Here is a 17,478-nt window from a genome sequence, read left to right as displayed (position 1 = left end):
TTTGTTTTCATCCATCTTCGCCCCAGTGCTGTGTAGTTTACTTGTGTTTCTTTAATTTAAATAAGTTACCTTAAATAACTATAGACGTTGCCCGGGCGGACCCGAACAGGCACGGACTTGGACGAGGATAGGAATGCTTTTATATGAATTATCATTAAATAAGTAAATAGTAACAAACTTTCCATTGTCAGTAATTTTTATATATTTTTAATGTTTATCTGTAATTTACTCAACTTTCGCCGGGGCACGGAGTCGTAGAATACAGTAACGGTAATTGTGTTGGCGCGAAGGGCGCCATGTTGCCACCTGCGAGCGATGAGCTCAGCCCAGTCCATCTTCATCACTGACCGAGAGCAGACGCGCCAGCACCCCGGGGACCTCAACCTTTGTTCTGCACTGACCAAGTAATTCTGTCTCGTTAAGTGTTTCTGAATCTCTTTCGCTCGTCATCCTCGGGGCAGCTCTCGGCCAGCGGGCTGTTTAATTAATTAATTGTCTCAGTCGAGTTTTTCATCACCGTGTAATAAGTATACTTTGCAGTATGGCCACGTGTGTGGACCATGCCCTCACCTAAACCGATTCGTGCCTCAGGCTTTTTAACCGTGTAATGTGTAACGTGTAACGGGCGTGTAGAGAGACGTGTTAGTGAAATTAAATCTGGAGAATAAATATAAAGTGAGTACTTATTTAATCACGTGGTGAGTGAGTCTAGGAGTGTGGCGTGCCCGACGCCTAGAGCGGGCCAGGTCTGGGTAGCTAGGATAGAAAGGGCTGGTAACTCGTCCCCACTTGGGCTACGTCACGCCCTGAGTGAGAGACTCCGCCGGGTCCACGTGCCCTTCCACGTGGTGGCGCCCATAGTTAACATCTCGAAATCACCGGCAATGCGCGATCAGCCCTCAAATGGCGCCCAAGAGCGTGGGGCGAGTTACATCTTCCGCGAAAACCAGACCTGTACGAGCGTGTGAGATAGGCGGTTGTTACGCGGAGCGCGCGGAACTAAAGTTCGCGCTGGAACTATTGTTCGCGCGGAGCGCATAGCGGGACTCTGGCGCGCCAGCCACGTGATCAGCCAAGCGCACGCTTCCAGGAATCCGCGCACAAACAACGGACTCCGAGCGCAGTAAGTAACACAGTGCTGATGTGTTCGTGAGGACTGTTCGTGTGCAGAGTACCACGTGCGTAGACATGTATCCGTATCCGGACGAGTGTATCGGGTGTTACTTTCCCCGCCCGAGTTGGGACTTGCATGGCAGGACCGCCGCCGGATACGAGTGTGGCTACTGTACGGAGTACCGCATACACGGCGTGACGAAATGTGGAGCTAGGTCGTGTCCCGGAGGTAGTAGCGAGGGATACCGCTGCCAGGAATGTGCCGGCCTGTGGCATCGTGGCTGTATCGGCGAACGTGAATGGACCGTACTGCGCAAGTTTTTTACCTTCACGTGCGCACGGTGCACTGCCTACCTAGCCACCCAGGCGCAGTACGAGGCAGAGACGCTGGAAAATCCTCCACGACACGCCTCGACGTTTCCCGAAACGCCGACGCCGCTCACGCCGACACCGACTCCGATCACGCCGACACCACTCACGCCGAAAAAGACGCCGCTCACGCCGACGCCAACCACGCCGAAAACGACTCCGCTCACGCCGACGCCAACCACGCCGGAAAAGACGCTGCTCGACTCGCCGACGCAGCCCGTGCCAAGGACGCCGCCCGTTGCCGGAACGTCACCGCCGCACCAAGCCGACTCCTCACGCACGACGCCGACCCCAGCACCACGAAGGTACGTCCTGACGTCACCCGCACCGCCACGTGTTACGTTACCGACGCCTACCGCTCTGACAAAGACGCCCGTCGTCCTGACGCCCACGCCCGTCGTCCCGACGCCGACGGCCGCCGTCCCGACGCCCGCCGTGCCGACGCTCATCGACTTGACGTCTCCCGACACAAGTCCGATCCCGCCGCCGCCTGCCACACTGCGTTTCGTCGACCCGACGCCACTTATCCCGACGCCGACGCTCGCCGTCCCGACGCCGACAATTCCGCTTCCGCCACCTCCTGTCCTGGAGCCGCCAACCTCGGCACCTCTCGTCGACCTGACGTCTCCCGACGCTGGTCCAAACGCATCATCGCCAGCAAGACCTCGTTTCGCCGACCTGACGCCACTCATCCCGACTATGATGACGCTTGACTCGCCGAAGCCAACCGAGCGACGCCCGACAACGACCGTCCCACCGCAGTCTGCCACGCCGTCCAGCACCCGCCTCGTGTCGGAGACACCTCCCGACGCCGGAATGACCTCGCCACCGCACCGAACCGCCGTCCCGACGCCACCAAGGTCATTTCCGGCGAAACCCGCATCGTCTCCGCCACACGACTCGCCACGGACGCCACCAGACTCGACGCCGACGCTTCGTGTCACCTTGTCGCCACCACCTGGCTTCGACGTCATCCGGCCGTCGTCACCGCTACCAGAGTGCGCAGTCGCAAACAGGACGCTTTGCGACACGATGTCCAGGGCCATGACGCCGAGACGCCTGAGCGCCGCCCCGCCGCCTGGATTTGCTCCTCTGTGCCCGCCTGGCTTCGAGGCACAGACGGATGAACCGGACCGAAAGAGACGGACGCGCGCGACGCCGACGCTGACGCCGCCTACATGCCCACCTGACACGACGCCAGAATCGACCGAGGCGCCACGACGCCCGATTCCGACGCCGATCGCCGCAGTACCGGAACACCGGTCAAGTGCCCTGCCGCACGAGACGCCACCCAAATGTCGCAAGTTGGCAACATTGGGACGCCGCACCGTGAAGAGTCGCCTGAGCTCCCTACATCCGCCTGTCGCGATGCAGGTCGACGCCACGACGCCGGGACGCCCGACCGTCCCACCGCCGAACGTGACCGTCACCCGGACTTCGACACCTGTCACCCGTCTGTCACGACGGGCCGCGAAGCGCCCGCCTGTCGGCGAGGCTGAGCCGGGTCGTGCCGAGCGCCGCCCGCGCTTGCTGCCCGCCTGCCACGAGCCGCCTGACCTTGGCCGCCGCCGCCCCTGCCGGCCGGCGCCCTGGCCACCGCCACGCTATCACACGCAGCAGCCGCCGCAGCCGCAGCTGACGCAGATTTGGGGCTCGGGACAACTGGTGGGTCACCACCCACAAGGTTAGTCAGCCAGCGCCCATTCTGTCCGTGTGTATCGTCCTCCATAGTGTAAATATTGCTCAACTGTCATCATGTAAACATTGCTCGCCCTTCCATCGTGTAAACATTGCTTGTCCGTCCGTCATGTCAACATTGCCACCTGCCCGCACAAACATAAACATCAACATTGCCACGTGGGAGTGCGCGACGTAAACACCACAGGCAACGCCCCCCAACCATCTGTCAAACGGCGCTGTCATATCGGCCTACTTTCGGAGGGGGCAATTGACGTCGTCCGGGCCTGCGGCCCCTTTGAGCCCGATACGACACCGCCCAACCACCATCTATATTCAAACCTCCCGCTCGTGCGTGCGTGTGTGCGTGTGTGTCTAGCCCGGCAAGAGGGCGCTTAGCTGCAGTGCGCCGCACCCCTAATTTGCTACCTTTTAATATTATTTGTAAACCCTTTTTGTTTTCATCCATCTTCGCCCCAGTGCTGTGTAGTTTACTTGTGTTTCTTTAATTTAAATAAGTTACCTTAAATAACTATAGACGTTGCCCGGGCGGACCCGAACAGGCACGGACTTGGACGAGGATAGGAATGCTTTTATATGAATTATCATTAAATAAGTAAATAGTAACAAACTTTCCATTGTCAGTAATTTTTATATATTTTTAATGTTTATCTGTAATTTACTCAACTTTCGCCGGGGCACGGAGTCGTAGAATACAGTAACGGTAATTGTGTTGGCGCGAAGGGCGCCATGTTGCCACCTGCGAGCGATGAGCTCAGCCCAGTCCATCTTCATCACTGACCGAGAGCAGACGCGCCAGCACCCCGGGGACCTCAACCTTTGTTCTGCACTGACCAAGTAATTCTGTCTCGTTAAGTGTTTCTGAATCTCTTTCGCTCGTCATCCTCGGGGCAGCTCTCGGCCAGCGGGCTGTTTAATTAATTAATTGTCTCAGTCGAGTTTTTCATCACCGTGTAATAAGTATACTTTGCAGTATGGCCACGTGTGTGGACCATGCCCTCACCTAAACCGATTCGTGCCTCAGGCTTTTTAACCGTGTAATGTGTAACGTGTAACGGGCGTGTAGAGAGACGTGTTAGTGAAATTAAATCTGGAGAATAAATATAAAGTGAGTACTTATTTAATCACGTGGTGAGTGAGTCTAGGAGTGTGGCGTGCCCGACGCCTAGAGCGGGCCAGGTCTGGGTAGCTAGGATAGAAAGGGCTGGTAACTCGTCCCCACTTGGGCTACGTCACGCCCTGAGTGAGAGACTCCGCCGGGTCCACGTGCCCTTCCACGTGGTGGCGCCCATAGTTAACATCTCGAAATCACCGGCAATGCGCGATCAGCCCTCAACGTGGAGGGGCGTTGTGGAGACTGAGGCGTGTGCGCTACCTCCAAGAGCCTGCTTAACTGATCACCTTAATTAGTATAGCGTGTCCACTGCTTAGAGTGGACATATTTCAGTGTGTTTTACCGTAATTGGGGGTGCAAATCTCGCTGCACACGGGCGACGTCACGGCCCTGAGACAAGACTAGTTGGATCCACATGACCTGCGATCCATGTGGTGGCGCCGTAGGCATAACAGTACGTCTAACTTAACCATAAACAACCCCCATGTGATAGAAATTAGCATGTTAATTTGTTTGAACATTTTTTTTTACATAATGAAATGGTTTAGAATGCTAAACAGGCAGGGTATCAAATGGTGTGCTTCTTAGTATTTTTTGATGCAGAAAGTATTCTGTGCATTAAAGCTTGGAGGAATATTCAAATTGTCACTTAAAGATTCTACGAGGGCTGTTGGTGGCTGCCTAAAAGACTGTGGTTAAGAAATAGTGGGAGGGCATGCTGTTTGATTGGCTGGGATATCAGAGCCACCTCAGGTTTCCGTTTTGTATGAGTTCCAGTACGTACTGCTGTAGCATCAGGTTTTGTTCTTCAAAACCAAATTTCATAAAAAAAATTGTGAAATTTTATATTGCCCTTAAAAATTTTTAATGTAGAGACTTATGTCTTTTTACAGTGCGAACATTAAAGGACTTGTGTCTCAGCACGTACCTAAATACAATTTTCAAGGCTCTTTTTTTACTTATTTCTTATTACTCAGTGTTTCTTTTTGTACAGTAAATTATTGTTTCATTAAAAGTGACAAATTTTCTCACAATATATTTGTAGCATTCCCCAAAAGGTAAAAAAATACAAATGTATTTCAAATGAGAAGAAAAATTGAATTTCTAAATGTGTCCAAAAAAAAAAAAAAAAGCAATGTTGATGTCAGTAGGAATGTTGCTGTTTATAAAAAAGAAATGTTTACAGTTATGAATAATGTATTAAGTAAATTACAATATTAAATTGTGAATGTCATTTATAATAAACAATAATTATTATCAATTATATGATGTATAATCATTTATAGTAATATAGTTATCTGTTATTTTTGTTTTTATTTCCAGGGCTGCGGGCTTCCCAGACAACATAGTGACTTACGGTCTGATATCTGGATTGTGGATGTCCGCTTTTTCGCTGGGTGCGTTCGTGGGCCCGTCCGTCGGCGGGCTGCTCTTGGACATGGTCCACTTCAGATGGGCGACGCTCTTCGTCATCTCTGTGCACGGCGTGGTGGTGAGTCGCCTCGCGTCACTTGGCCGTGTTCCCGATGTGGCAGGGAGGGTCCTCACTTGCGTGTAGGGCCGTCGAGAAGGGAGGGGGGTCTCTATCCCCGGGCACCCGGGCACCAGGGGGGCCTCATAGTAGGGCAAATTGCATTGGAAACCTCACAAGTTATGCAATACGCAAAAAAACACTTTACAGTTGTAACATTTACAGTCATTTAATTTTTGAAGTGAAACTTCTTTGGGCGCGATGAGAATAAAATTTCAAAGCCAAATTTAGATGCGACGTTTTTGTGAAACATTGGTGTAAAACGTTTCTGACGCAAAAAGGAAGGATAATAGGTTGCGGACGGTGCAGAGAACTTGTCAGGCCCCGATGCCTTGAGCGGGCTCGGGTTGAACCCCGCCGTGCTGCAGGAATAGGCGGGTCGCGGCGGTAGGGACCCGCCTGTGTCTGAAGCCATTTGACATGCTGGCATTTAGTAGGGGAGTGTTTGGGCAGAGGGTAACACAACGGGGTTTCAGCTTATTGTTGTGCACCGTGCCACGGGCCATAGTCGCAAGAAAATGGTGTTATATTTTAAGTCTGTACTATTTTAATTACTTGTGTAAATCAGTATTGTTTTTAGTTTACTCAGAGTTTTTACTATTACTGTCGGTTTTCATTTCAGTACAATGTTTCCTGTTTTCTAGCGGCTTACATTTAATATATTCCACACTTGTTACTACCATTAAAACTATACATTCAAACCTCATTAATACACAACAGAAGCGAGCAAAATTTTGCCACTTTGGAAGAACCAAATTTGTATTAACCAAACTATTTCTAAACTAGTTTAATCACAAAGTGCATATTTTCTAATATCTCATTCTCATTTACTACATGCATAACACACCTAAAAAATATAGAATGATCGTCAGGAAATCTCGCATATAATTTTATACAACTGAACTTTTTTTGGGGATAATAAAATACAATTTTTGGGATGGTTACACCTGTGATCTAAAAATACTTTTCTTGTGTACTGTAAAACTCTTAAAAGGATCTATAATAGCAGAATAAATTTAATAGTCAATATGTTTTCTCATCATACACTGAAAAAAAGAAATGGCAACAGTTTTATTTTAGTTAAAATTTTATACTGTTCCTTTTCATCATTCTGTTTGTATTATACATCTTTGTATTACATGAAAAACTAATTTTGTTGTAAACAAATTGGCTATTATTGTAGCTACTATGCATTTTCTGGAAATTGTGAAAAAAAACGGTAATGAGAGTTTTGTGTTATCGGGATTTTTATTAATAAGGTTTCACTGTATTGTGGTCAGTGGCGGATCCAAGAAGGGCACCAGGGGCAAATTCCCCCCCAGAAAAACCAGTTGTCTGCTACATTAATATTGCCGACAAAAATGATTGTTTCTGAAACCAATAAAATATTTTAATATAATTAATGAATTTCTTGTAGAATCATAAAATCTGGTGGTTGGATGTTATGTGTAGTTGAGTAGATTAAATACAAATTTAGTAATTTTAAGACATTTTTTTCTCTGGCTTCTCTGAAATCCTAGAGTGCCCCCCTCCGAGGTGAACCTCTGGATCCGCCACTGATTGTGGTTGGAGGAACGGGGGATACAGCTAGCACGGCACTAGCGAGGTCTCGGACCAGGCGTGGAGAGAGAGCTGTAGCGAGCGTCCAGAGTGGGAGAGTCATGTCGGTCCTCCGTGCACCGCAGTTCGTGCTGGGGCTGTGCTTTGTGTGCCTGGAGAGGTGTCCGTGCCTAAGGGGATACAGCTAACACGGCACTCGCGAGGTCTGGGACGAGGTGTCGAGAGAGAGCTGTAGCGAGCGTCCAGAGTGGGAGAGTCATGTCGTGCCTCCGTGCACCACAGTTCGTGCTGGGGCTGTGCTTCGTGTGCCTGGAGAAGCGGGTGCCCGTGCCGCGGCTGGGCCAGGACGAGACGCACTTCGAGACGTCGTCCACCCTGCAGCTGGGCGGCAGCCGGCTGCCCGTCGTCACGGCGACCGGCAGCTCGCCCTGCCTCGCGGCGGCCGGCGACGGCGGCGACGACGGCAGGTTCGTCAAGGTGGACCTGAGCGAGGCCGCAGCCAACGGCGGCACCAAGGAGGAGGCGGCCCCCATCCTGCAGCGTCCCGACTAGCTCCGCTGCCGACTGTGCTCGCTTCAGCTGATTTACATCGAGTTTTTGTAGTTGTTTTTAAAACTTTTTACTGTCTTTATAATTATAGTGTGTGACTAGAACAAGGGAGGCCAACATACAGCACTGCAGGCCGATTGAAAACACGACAAACATCATGATGAGTCAGCCCTTCGCAAACACATCAAAGTACCGATATTAAAAAAATATGTTGTGTGTTTCACCGGATCGGCTGTAAACTTATTTTTTATCCAGTAAGTTTTTAAAAAAACTGCTTCCATATTCTTAAGAAACTTTGTGTTTATAGCTAGATACAACCTAAACTTTACTTCCCAATCAATATTTATTTAGCAGTTCTTATGTTCTCAGGGTCTGATGCATGGAAACAAATATGTTGGCCACCACTGTACTCGATGTTTGTTGTGGATGTGAAGTAGTTTTGTAACCAGAGCCGTTAATAGGGATAGTAGATAAAGGCCTAAGTTGACAGTTCCAGGCAGTCTGTCTCTTAAGGGGCCCACCCGCTTGGGCTTATTATCATTTTTAATTAAACAGTGATAATAAGGAAGGGAAGCGCTAAGGGTGACACCAATGCGGGCAAATGCCAAGTTGCCATTTACACAAGGCAGTGACTAGCTGTGAGAGATAGCGTGCACCAAAGTTCAGTGCAAAAATCATGGATGGTTTGATGAATGTTCAGTTGCAAATTTTTCTAGACTCTGCTGTTACTGCAGTGTGCTTTGGTTTTGTTAAGGTTTAGTGTCGCACGGCTGTGCACTTGGGCTCATACATTTGAGTAACACCAGGGTGTTGGGATCGAACTCACGACCCTCGCTTTTGACTATAGAGTGTCTCACCCACAGTTTGCAGTTCAGAGTAAATGGTTGCTATATTCATACTACTCAGCTTGTTAACACTAATATTATATTTTGTATACCATGGTTAATTATAATAATATAAAATAAATTTTTTTAAATTACACTATTTGTTGATTTTTCTAAGACCATAAAATAGTGTCTATTGGTAGTATAATTATAGTTGAGTTCCTCCTGAAAAAAAAATACAATGCTAAACAATTATATATTCACAAAAGAATATTTTTAGCAGTCGGTATTATTAATAAAAATGCATTCCGTTAAATAAAGTGCTTTGCTCTAACAGTCTCAACATTCTCAGTATTAAATGACATAAATTAATGGATAAAACAGTTTAAAACAAGATGTCGTCCATCAGTTGTGGCTCCCCGTGGAAGTGAAAATGGAATATTAGCAGATGATGCTCTTGATGAAATACAAAAAGAAATTTTATTTTCAAAATTCTCATTCCAAATTATCCTTTACAAAATACAATATATCGAATATATTTAAAAAAAAATTGTTCTTATATTATTACATTGTGTCTAAGGCATACATCTGATAACAGAGCACACTGAAACAAGGACAGCACTAACGGCAGATACCATGCATTGGAAAAAAAGGGTAAATACCAGTTTTAATGCACACTGCAATCTAAGGATGAGACATGCTATACATGAGCTTAAGACGTTAGCGATCATGACCACATAGACTTCCCAACAGCTGTCTACCTATTTTGTCCATGCAAAACGGTTTTGAATAAATATTTACCAAAAGTTAAAAATCTTGTAGGGTAGGCAGGCATCCCTACGATAGCGAAACATGTTCATTAGTTTCCTGCTAAAACTTGTATTTCCAACACCCTACAATGCCAGCTAGGTGGACCCCTTAACTTGAGCACTGTTAAAATGTTTTAGCATATACTTTTGTAGATTCTGGTTAGTAAAGAGCAGTTGGAGCTACAGGATAGTACATAGAGCTACTTTGTATCTTACTGCTTGTTACAATTACTATATTATGAATTTGGTGCTTGTAATAGACCCTCATATAGTGCAGTAGAATTCATGTACATAAAGATTACATTTTATTTTTGTTTTGATGCAGGCTGACACATCTGCCTTGCAGAAATCAGTTATTATTATGAAAAAAAACTAATGACTTCATTTTTGTGGAACTTAGATATTTATCGAGAACTGACACAATGGTAATCATTTTATAGAGTCCATATTTCAATAGCAACCGCATTAGCTTGCAAGCACTAGTGAATTATAATAATTACAATTACGGCATTGTTCATTATTAATTTGGAAAATTAAGTCACATATGTCAGAGAAAATGAATAATTTTATGTGACCCTAAGTGCTGTAGTTTGGATGGAAAAGTGAGTGAGATTGGACATAGATTGGACTGTAGCCAGTCAACCCAAGTTGCTGTTTCCATTTTATTTGTCATATCTTGAAAATCTCTGATTTTAATAACACCTGGAAATAAAAAAAAATCACATTATTTCAGCCTGCATTGAACATAAACTATTCAAACACAGCACAAATTCATATATATATACTAGCTAGTACAAAGAGTTTTTTTGACATGTGGCAATCTAGCGATGTCTTTTAAAATTATGTGTCTTAATGGCAGTAGTGTGATAACTGTGATACTTTATTTGTATTATTATTGTAAGATCAGAATGCATACTATGAGATAAGTTAAAGTTTTTTTTTTAAATACTACTGTAGATTAAAAAAAATATTTAATCCTGTGTGTACTTAAAAGGTAATTTTTTTTTAAAAAGCATAACAACAAATGTACCACGTGCCACCAAGTTCTATCATACCATGAATTTGCTATAGCATTATTAGAAAATTTTGAAGAAACTTTTATTCAGGGAATTTTTAAGAATAGTGGCCACTATTTTTTGCTGCATTCATTAGGCTTTTTTATTTTTAAACTGTAGGTATATGTATGTACTTATACAGCACACATAAAATATGCTGTGGTACTTCCACAAATTGCTTCCCTTGGTTGGGAAATCTTTATTACTAGTGCCCATCCACAGTTGTTAACCTGAACCAAGCCACCCTTATACTTGTGTGAAGGTTTGTCACACAGGGATGCGTGGAAGATCCCACTTTTATCAGGACTCTTGTCACATGCATGTTTATGGATTATGGTACTTGTATCCAGTATTGTTACTTCGTAAATTTGATCCCATTTCCAGCACGGAAAAAAAAATCAAGCAATAACAACTTCTAATAGAATGTAATTTACTGTGATGAAAATGTTTTACCTACATATAAAACAAAGAAACGTTTTCTAAATGACAATTAAAAAAAAAAATTTACTACACTGTTTAAATTGAATGATCTAAGCTTTGAATCAAAATATGAGTCCATTCCACAAACTGTAAAAATTACATGGTTTCATTTATCTTTTTAAATTCTTTTTAAAATAATAATCATAATAATTGTTGTTGATGTGCGATGCCAGGTATTGAATGGAATCCTTGCATATATCAGGACAGATCGTAAATCCTTGCATGAATCTCGTTAGATTGTAAATCAACAGAGAAAGCATATTCATGTAATACAACAGAGAAAAAGTATTTTTTTTTTTTTAAAACAGAAATGAGTAATAATAAGTTTTACGTATAATTACTGTCATCCAGGATTGTTAAATATTGTTAAAACATTTGCAGCTTATCTTTGATGTTTGCATTTAAACATAATGCTAGCCCGGCACACTCACGCATTGAATGATACAGTGTATGTTTTTGTGTAGCCAAGGAAGTTGCCAGATGTACAAGTATTGTACAAGTGTCTTACTGTTATTGTGTATGTCGTAATGGGCCTAAGGGAAGCCCATATGCTAAGTACTGCGTCCGTAGGCTGTGACATTTAGAGAAGCTTAGACCGTGGTGCGTATTATTAACCAAATGTGAGGTATTATATATGTGCTGTTTTTTTTTCTCTTCTTGATGCTAATTTACCATGATACTCTCAATCAAATGAAACTCAGGTGGTGAAGGGGGAGGGGGGAAATGTTAAACCCTCTGAAAAGCTACAGAAACTTATTATAATTACTCTTAAGAGAATGAAGTAGCAGTTAAGTGGATAGAAAGTATTAGGGCAAGTTTGAAAAAAATTACATAATTTATTTTCAGCTTATTTTCTTGTGTTATAAAAATTAACATGAGGGGAAGAAAAAAAAAGGGGGGGGGAAGTGCATCTTAACGGCAATATTTTTTATACATCAGTGGAGTTGTTGATTATTTGATATTTTGATTTGATACTTAAGTTTTTAAGATACTGGTCAAGTATCGATGGCTAGGTTACGAGGTATTACAGACATTGAGCTCCCGTATCTAGCTACAATTAATGCTTTTACACATGCCTTGAAATTGAGTGATTATCATGCTGATTGTTGCTTTTGCAAAAAAAAAAGTTTTACTGCAAATATTAAACCAATTTTGATGTGTTTTTGTCTAACTTTTAATCAGTATTTTGATGTTTGTATTATGTTAGTGTAAGTGTACTGTTTTTGAATAACATGACTGTGGTTTGTTAGTTCAATTTTTAATCAAAATTTAACTATTACCAATTTTTAGCTATTCTTAGTATGTCAAAAAAACTGTATTTATATTAAAAAAATTTATAATGAAAATTACATGTAAAAAGATACCTATGTTTTTCTTTGGTATTCATTTGTGCTGTATTAATGTACACAATTTGTGTTGATTATACTTGAGAAACAGTGTATTCACCTACAGTGAAATGGATTATTATATAATTATTTTTACGATAAGTTTTGCAATAACTTTGCAGTCACGGGTTTCCGTAATATAAAAAACAGGAAGATCCTTTTTAATGAAACAAAATTAAGTGCCTGAAATCATGCCCAAGATCTGGCACTATGATTATATCTGAACATCCTTTTGTTTTCAAATTATTATTTTTGAAAGTGAGAGCAAGTAATTATATGATTAACTTATTTTGACATGAAGTCACTTAAGTAGTTGAAACAAAAGTGTGATGTGAAAGGTTTATTATGGCTTAAAAGTTTGCAGACCACAATTTACGAGCCCAAAAAGTGTCTTGACAGAAAAAAAAAAGTTTTACAGTAAAAATCTGGTTTTAAAGTGCATTATATAGTACTAATAATAAAACTTCAGTTTTATATTTAATATCACATCATACTTTGGTATTTTTTAATGTTGTTAAACGTATTTATCAACAGATGATCGTTAAAGTTTTACTATAAAAAGAAAATTATTGGTGCATTTTTTGAAATTAAGGAAGATAGAACCTGGGTTGGAAAAACTCATGTATATAAACAAATATAATAAAATACTCTTCATTAATCATTCATAATTTTTGTTTCTTCAGTGACTACCTGAGAGATTGTTATCATTGTTTGACTTGGTCTTCCTTTAATTGTGTGTAACTTCACATTTACGGCCAGTAGGCATGATTATTGTTATAAACTGTCAAAACCCAAAGTCGTGGGTCTCAATCTCTAAATTTTTTTGGCACAAGTCCCATTGTCTTCACACATGCTTCAAAGTTTAGGAAAGTAGTGGTTAGGTCTAGTTTTATCTGTTTGAATTTAGCTGCACTACATAGTGCTACATAGTGAGAAACACTGCATAAGTTTCAACAGCCCAGACTGTGAATGATTACTTGTTGTCTGCTCACGAGATTAAAAACAATGATAGGGAGATTATACATCGAAGGAATTTCTGAAGTATTGAATGTATGCATGTGAACCTAATTGTGCAATTATTCAAATTTTTAAGTGGGTAAATAAAAGAAGCAGTGTTATTATGAAGCTTGTAATTAGTAATTAGTGTTCTGCATTTATGTACAGACTCATCATCAGTAAGTATTCCTGCAAGTGTTATCATCAGTAAGTATTCCTGCAAGTGTTATTTATAGAACAGAAGACTCCCGATTATCCGCGCTAATTGAAGATGGTGATGCCGCATGTAACTCAAAGTCACTCTGTGCACATGCGATGCATGATAGCTTCTTACTATGAAAATGTTGGACAGTTTGTTTTCTAAGCAATAATTTATTTAAATACAGGACGAACCAAACAAACTAATACTTAAGAATGGTATATACAACCACAATTGTCAATAACAGAACCATAAATGCTAAGTCATATACTCTTTATGAGTGGTCATTGCGAAGTTCATTTTCAGCAGTTTTCTGCAAGAAAATAATTGATTTTATTATTGAAATTAAACTTTATGTTATTAGTCCCATGTCTTGTCAACAAGGTGATTCCACAGAAAGGTATCCTCAAAATCCTGCCGTTGTGGTGCAATTTAGTTTTGGCTAAATATGCATGCTAAGTCCATTTTTTTGTGGTGTCTAGTAGAAAATTTAACTCCATTTTTAATTAAATATGAATTTATTAAAGTAGGTATATGTCTACGATAAAACACTTATTATAAGAATGACAAATTCAATCTCATATTGTGAAAGAAAAAAAAAAGAAACCATAAACAAGGAATCACACCCAACTTTTTTTCAATCAGCTAGTGTTTTGCAAAGTCTATTTTCAATGGCTTTTTGCAAGAAAATTTATTTTTATCATAACGTACATAATTTCTCCAACATGTTTCTGAACAACACCCGGGAACACGTAACATTTATTTATCACAAAAAGTGTTTTTTTTTTTTACCCCTTAATACAGAGCGAAGCATATGTTGAAACTCTTGACTGCCACATGTGTGCGAATGGCGGTAAACGAGGAGCCAGTACAGGACTGGCAACAGGTAGGTCTCTTCACTAACGGGGAGAAAAAAGGAACGAGCGTAAAACAAAGAAGTGCGTTGTGCCGCAGATGTCGTGAGTTAATCTGTCTTGCTAGGCCAGCGGCAGCTTGAGTCGTTATAAATCACTGTGACTTAAGTTTATATTCATTTATTTTTATAATCTGTTCTGTTATACATGCTGAGGCGTATCAGAGTTAGTGACATGCAACCCCTACATTTAATCGCTGTTAGCTGGCAAAAATACGTTAAAACAGTTTTCATTGCTTTTCTTTCATTTTTGCTGGTAATTCCTGGGAATCAGATATGGTTATTCTACGTTATGTGCCGTAGAGCGGATAATCGAGAGTTAACAGTAAACTGTAATTTTATCTGCACGACATATTGGAACCCATACAAATGATAAATTCCATCATATTATTATTATTACATGTGGATTTTAATACCGTATTATCTAGTTTAATAGTATGTAACTAAACTGTTATTGTAATAAGTGTTTCTTGTTATTGTTACTAGCAAGTAAAATTGGAATTTGACACTTTATGCAAGTAAAATGCCTTCCACTCTTATGATATTGCACTTTTGTGTTAAAATTTTTAAAGTGTACTTAATAAACATTGAGCTGTAATTGATGTTAACTTTTAACATTAATATTTTGAGCTTTTAAAAGGTTAACAAACTCCAGTTATGAATATAGTATTAATGCAATATTGCTTGAATTGTTTGTAAGTTATCTATTAGCAAGTATGTGTGTTTATATTAAGCATATTCTGTAGCATACTTAAAATGAGTGCCTTATCATGCCTTAATGGTACTCAGCTAGCTTGCTACTATTACATTTCTTTTTTCTGTACATTATTGTGAGTTTAATAATTAATTTGTTCAGCATTAAATAATAGTTCAATTACTGTATGTAATTTTATATTTAACTTTTTTTTGTAATTTATTTCACTGGTTAAGAAAATATTTCTTCGTAATTTCTTAAGGCCATATTGGTTAGTTCCCTTATTGATTTCTAGATATATTTAAAATCAGCACTCATTACAGATTATGGAATATATTTTATGGTTAAACAGAATCAGACTGCCTCATACAGTGTATTTTAAAAATTTGATGTTTGATTAAGGGTGCAAGACAATGTTAATATAACATTTAATGTGAAATGGGCTGATCCACCATCTTGGGTTTTAAAAATTTATTTGTTAGCCAAAACTATTTTAACAAAATTATGGACTGACAGACAAAATACACAGCTTTAGTACATTTCCAGAAGTCAGTCATGTTTGGAATGTTAATATTTTAAATTAGAAACTGATTTTAAAATGGCTTTCTTTCACCCAGCTGCCAAAAGTTAGAATCTTAATTGCTAGAGCTGTTCAGTATGTCTTTATATTAAAAAGTTATTAAAATCTTTGAAAGTGAATTCATAACAAAAAAATACAAATCCATGATGGGGTTTGATCCTATACACAAAATTTTAAATCTGTTGTCGGTTATGTCAGTGTCAGAATATGTAAGTATGTTCAGTATTAAGTACAGGTATAAGAAACTGTTTAAAAATATGTAGTAAAATGCACTGTTAATGATTGATACAATATAAAAATAATTAAAAATCAAAACAGAGATTAATTAATTTTATTTAACTGTTCTACTTCATTAACTATTTAATTGAAAAGTCTGGTTTTCGATGCTTCAATGGACGACTTGAAATGGGGCGGAGCCAAGCAGTTCACGTAACAGCCAGTTGAACAGCCACTGTCAACTGTGAGACAGTATAAACCGCCACTGATAATGGAATAAGCTTATGTTTAAAGAGTTGCCGTGGACAAAATCATTAAATTGAATACATTCGAAGTTGGTTTAAGGATTTACCTTTGTCTGAGAACTTAGGAAGCAAGAGACTTAAAAAAATGAGTAAAGTTTTAATGTTTCTACATATAACGATGTGTGGATAGCGACATGTGGTAAGGACATGTTTGTGAAAGTCTATTGTCATCTACAGCAAAGAAAACTAAAAGGCCGGGTTTATTTATTTAATTAGAAAAGAAATACTGAATGGTTTTGAAAACTCTCAAGCATACTGTGTTAAGCAGGAGACATAGTTTTAATCAACTTTTTGTGTGGAAGTGTTGCTTTGTTTGTCGATTATATGGAAACTGTTTGCTGATTACTAAAAAAAATATTTAACTGCAAAATAAATTGCCCGTAAATATTTCAGAAAACCTGTATGCCTTCTACAATTAAGTTATCCTTAAAACTAGAATATATTTTATTCTTAACTGTTAACTCACATATCTTGGCTATTGGTATTTCTTTTTTCACTTATATATAGCGATAACTGAAAAAGTTGTCTGCTCTAATTTTGTTTACTGAGAAGCGCAAGTTACTACAAACTATGGATTTTTTTACTCCCTGTCCAATGTGAATTTGCAGGCACTCGCATATTTTGATAAGTTAAATTAAGAGTTTCACAGTCTTTCCATGGGGAAAAAATACAAAAAATGAGTTCTTCTATGTTATCTGATTTCCCCCAAAAACGGAGTTTCGAACTTCCTACTGGGTTCTGAAATACTTAATAGTGTGAAGGGCAATAAATTCCTGGGAAATGGTGAGGTAAAAACATTAAAAATTAGAGAAATTTTTTTTTAGTGAATATAATAATTATAATCATCTTAACATTGAACTCAGAAATACAATCTTCCCACTTACCTCTAGTTTTATGGGAAAGCCGGCATACTCCAAAATTACCATACCTAGGGCGCGCTGCAGGTGTCGGCGTATACAATCTTCACGATTTAGTTTTTTTTTTTATAGGGCTTATGCTTTGTGTAATTACAAGATCTAGAAAAATGATTATGTACAATCCTTGCAAACTTATTTTCTACACTGGTTTTGTGTACGGCAGAGTTGTGT

At 40.6% G+C, this 17,478-nt stretch overlaps 1 protein-coding gene across 4 annotated transcripts in view; it reads left to right on the top strand.

Moving 5' to 3' along the window:
• The window catches only part of LOC134532663 (MFS-type transporter SLC18B1-like), a 106,059-nt gene extending 91,651 nt beyond the window's left edge, over positions 1-14,408 (top strand). For 3 of the 4 annotated variants that reach the window (XM_063369342.1, XM_063369360.1, XM_063369352.1), the window contains exons 11-12: positions 5,618-5,786; positions 7,668-14,408. In XM_063369342.1, the coding sequence (XP_063225412.1) occupies positions 5,618-5,786; positions 7,668-7,937 (439 nt within the window). In that variant the 3' untranslated portion in view covers positions 7,938-14,408. Of the gene's footprint in view, positions 1-5,617; positions 5,787-7,510; positions 7,606-7,667 lie in introns of those variants that run through there. The other variant, XM_063369369.1, reaches the window with a different exon arrangement.
• Positions 14,409-17,478: the final 3,070 nt, after the last annotated feature.

This window comes from Bacillus rossius, chromosome 1 (assembly GCF_032445375.1).
Source record: "Bacillus rossius redtenbacheri isolate Brsri chromosome 1, Brsri_v3, whole genome shotgun sequence".
NCBI classification, from domain to species: domain Eukaryota; kingdom Metazoa; phylum Arthropoda; class Insecta; order Phasmatodea; family Bacillidae; genus Bacillus; species Bacillus rossius.
Note: the sequence above shows the minus strand (reverse complement) of the source record. Positions and strands in the feature narration are given on the sequence as shown.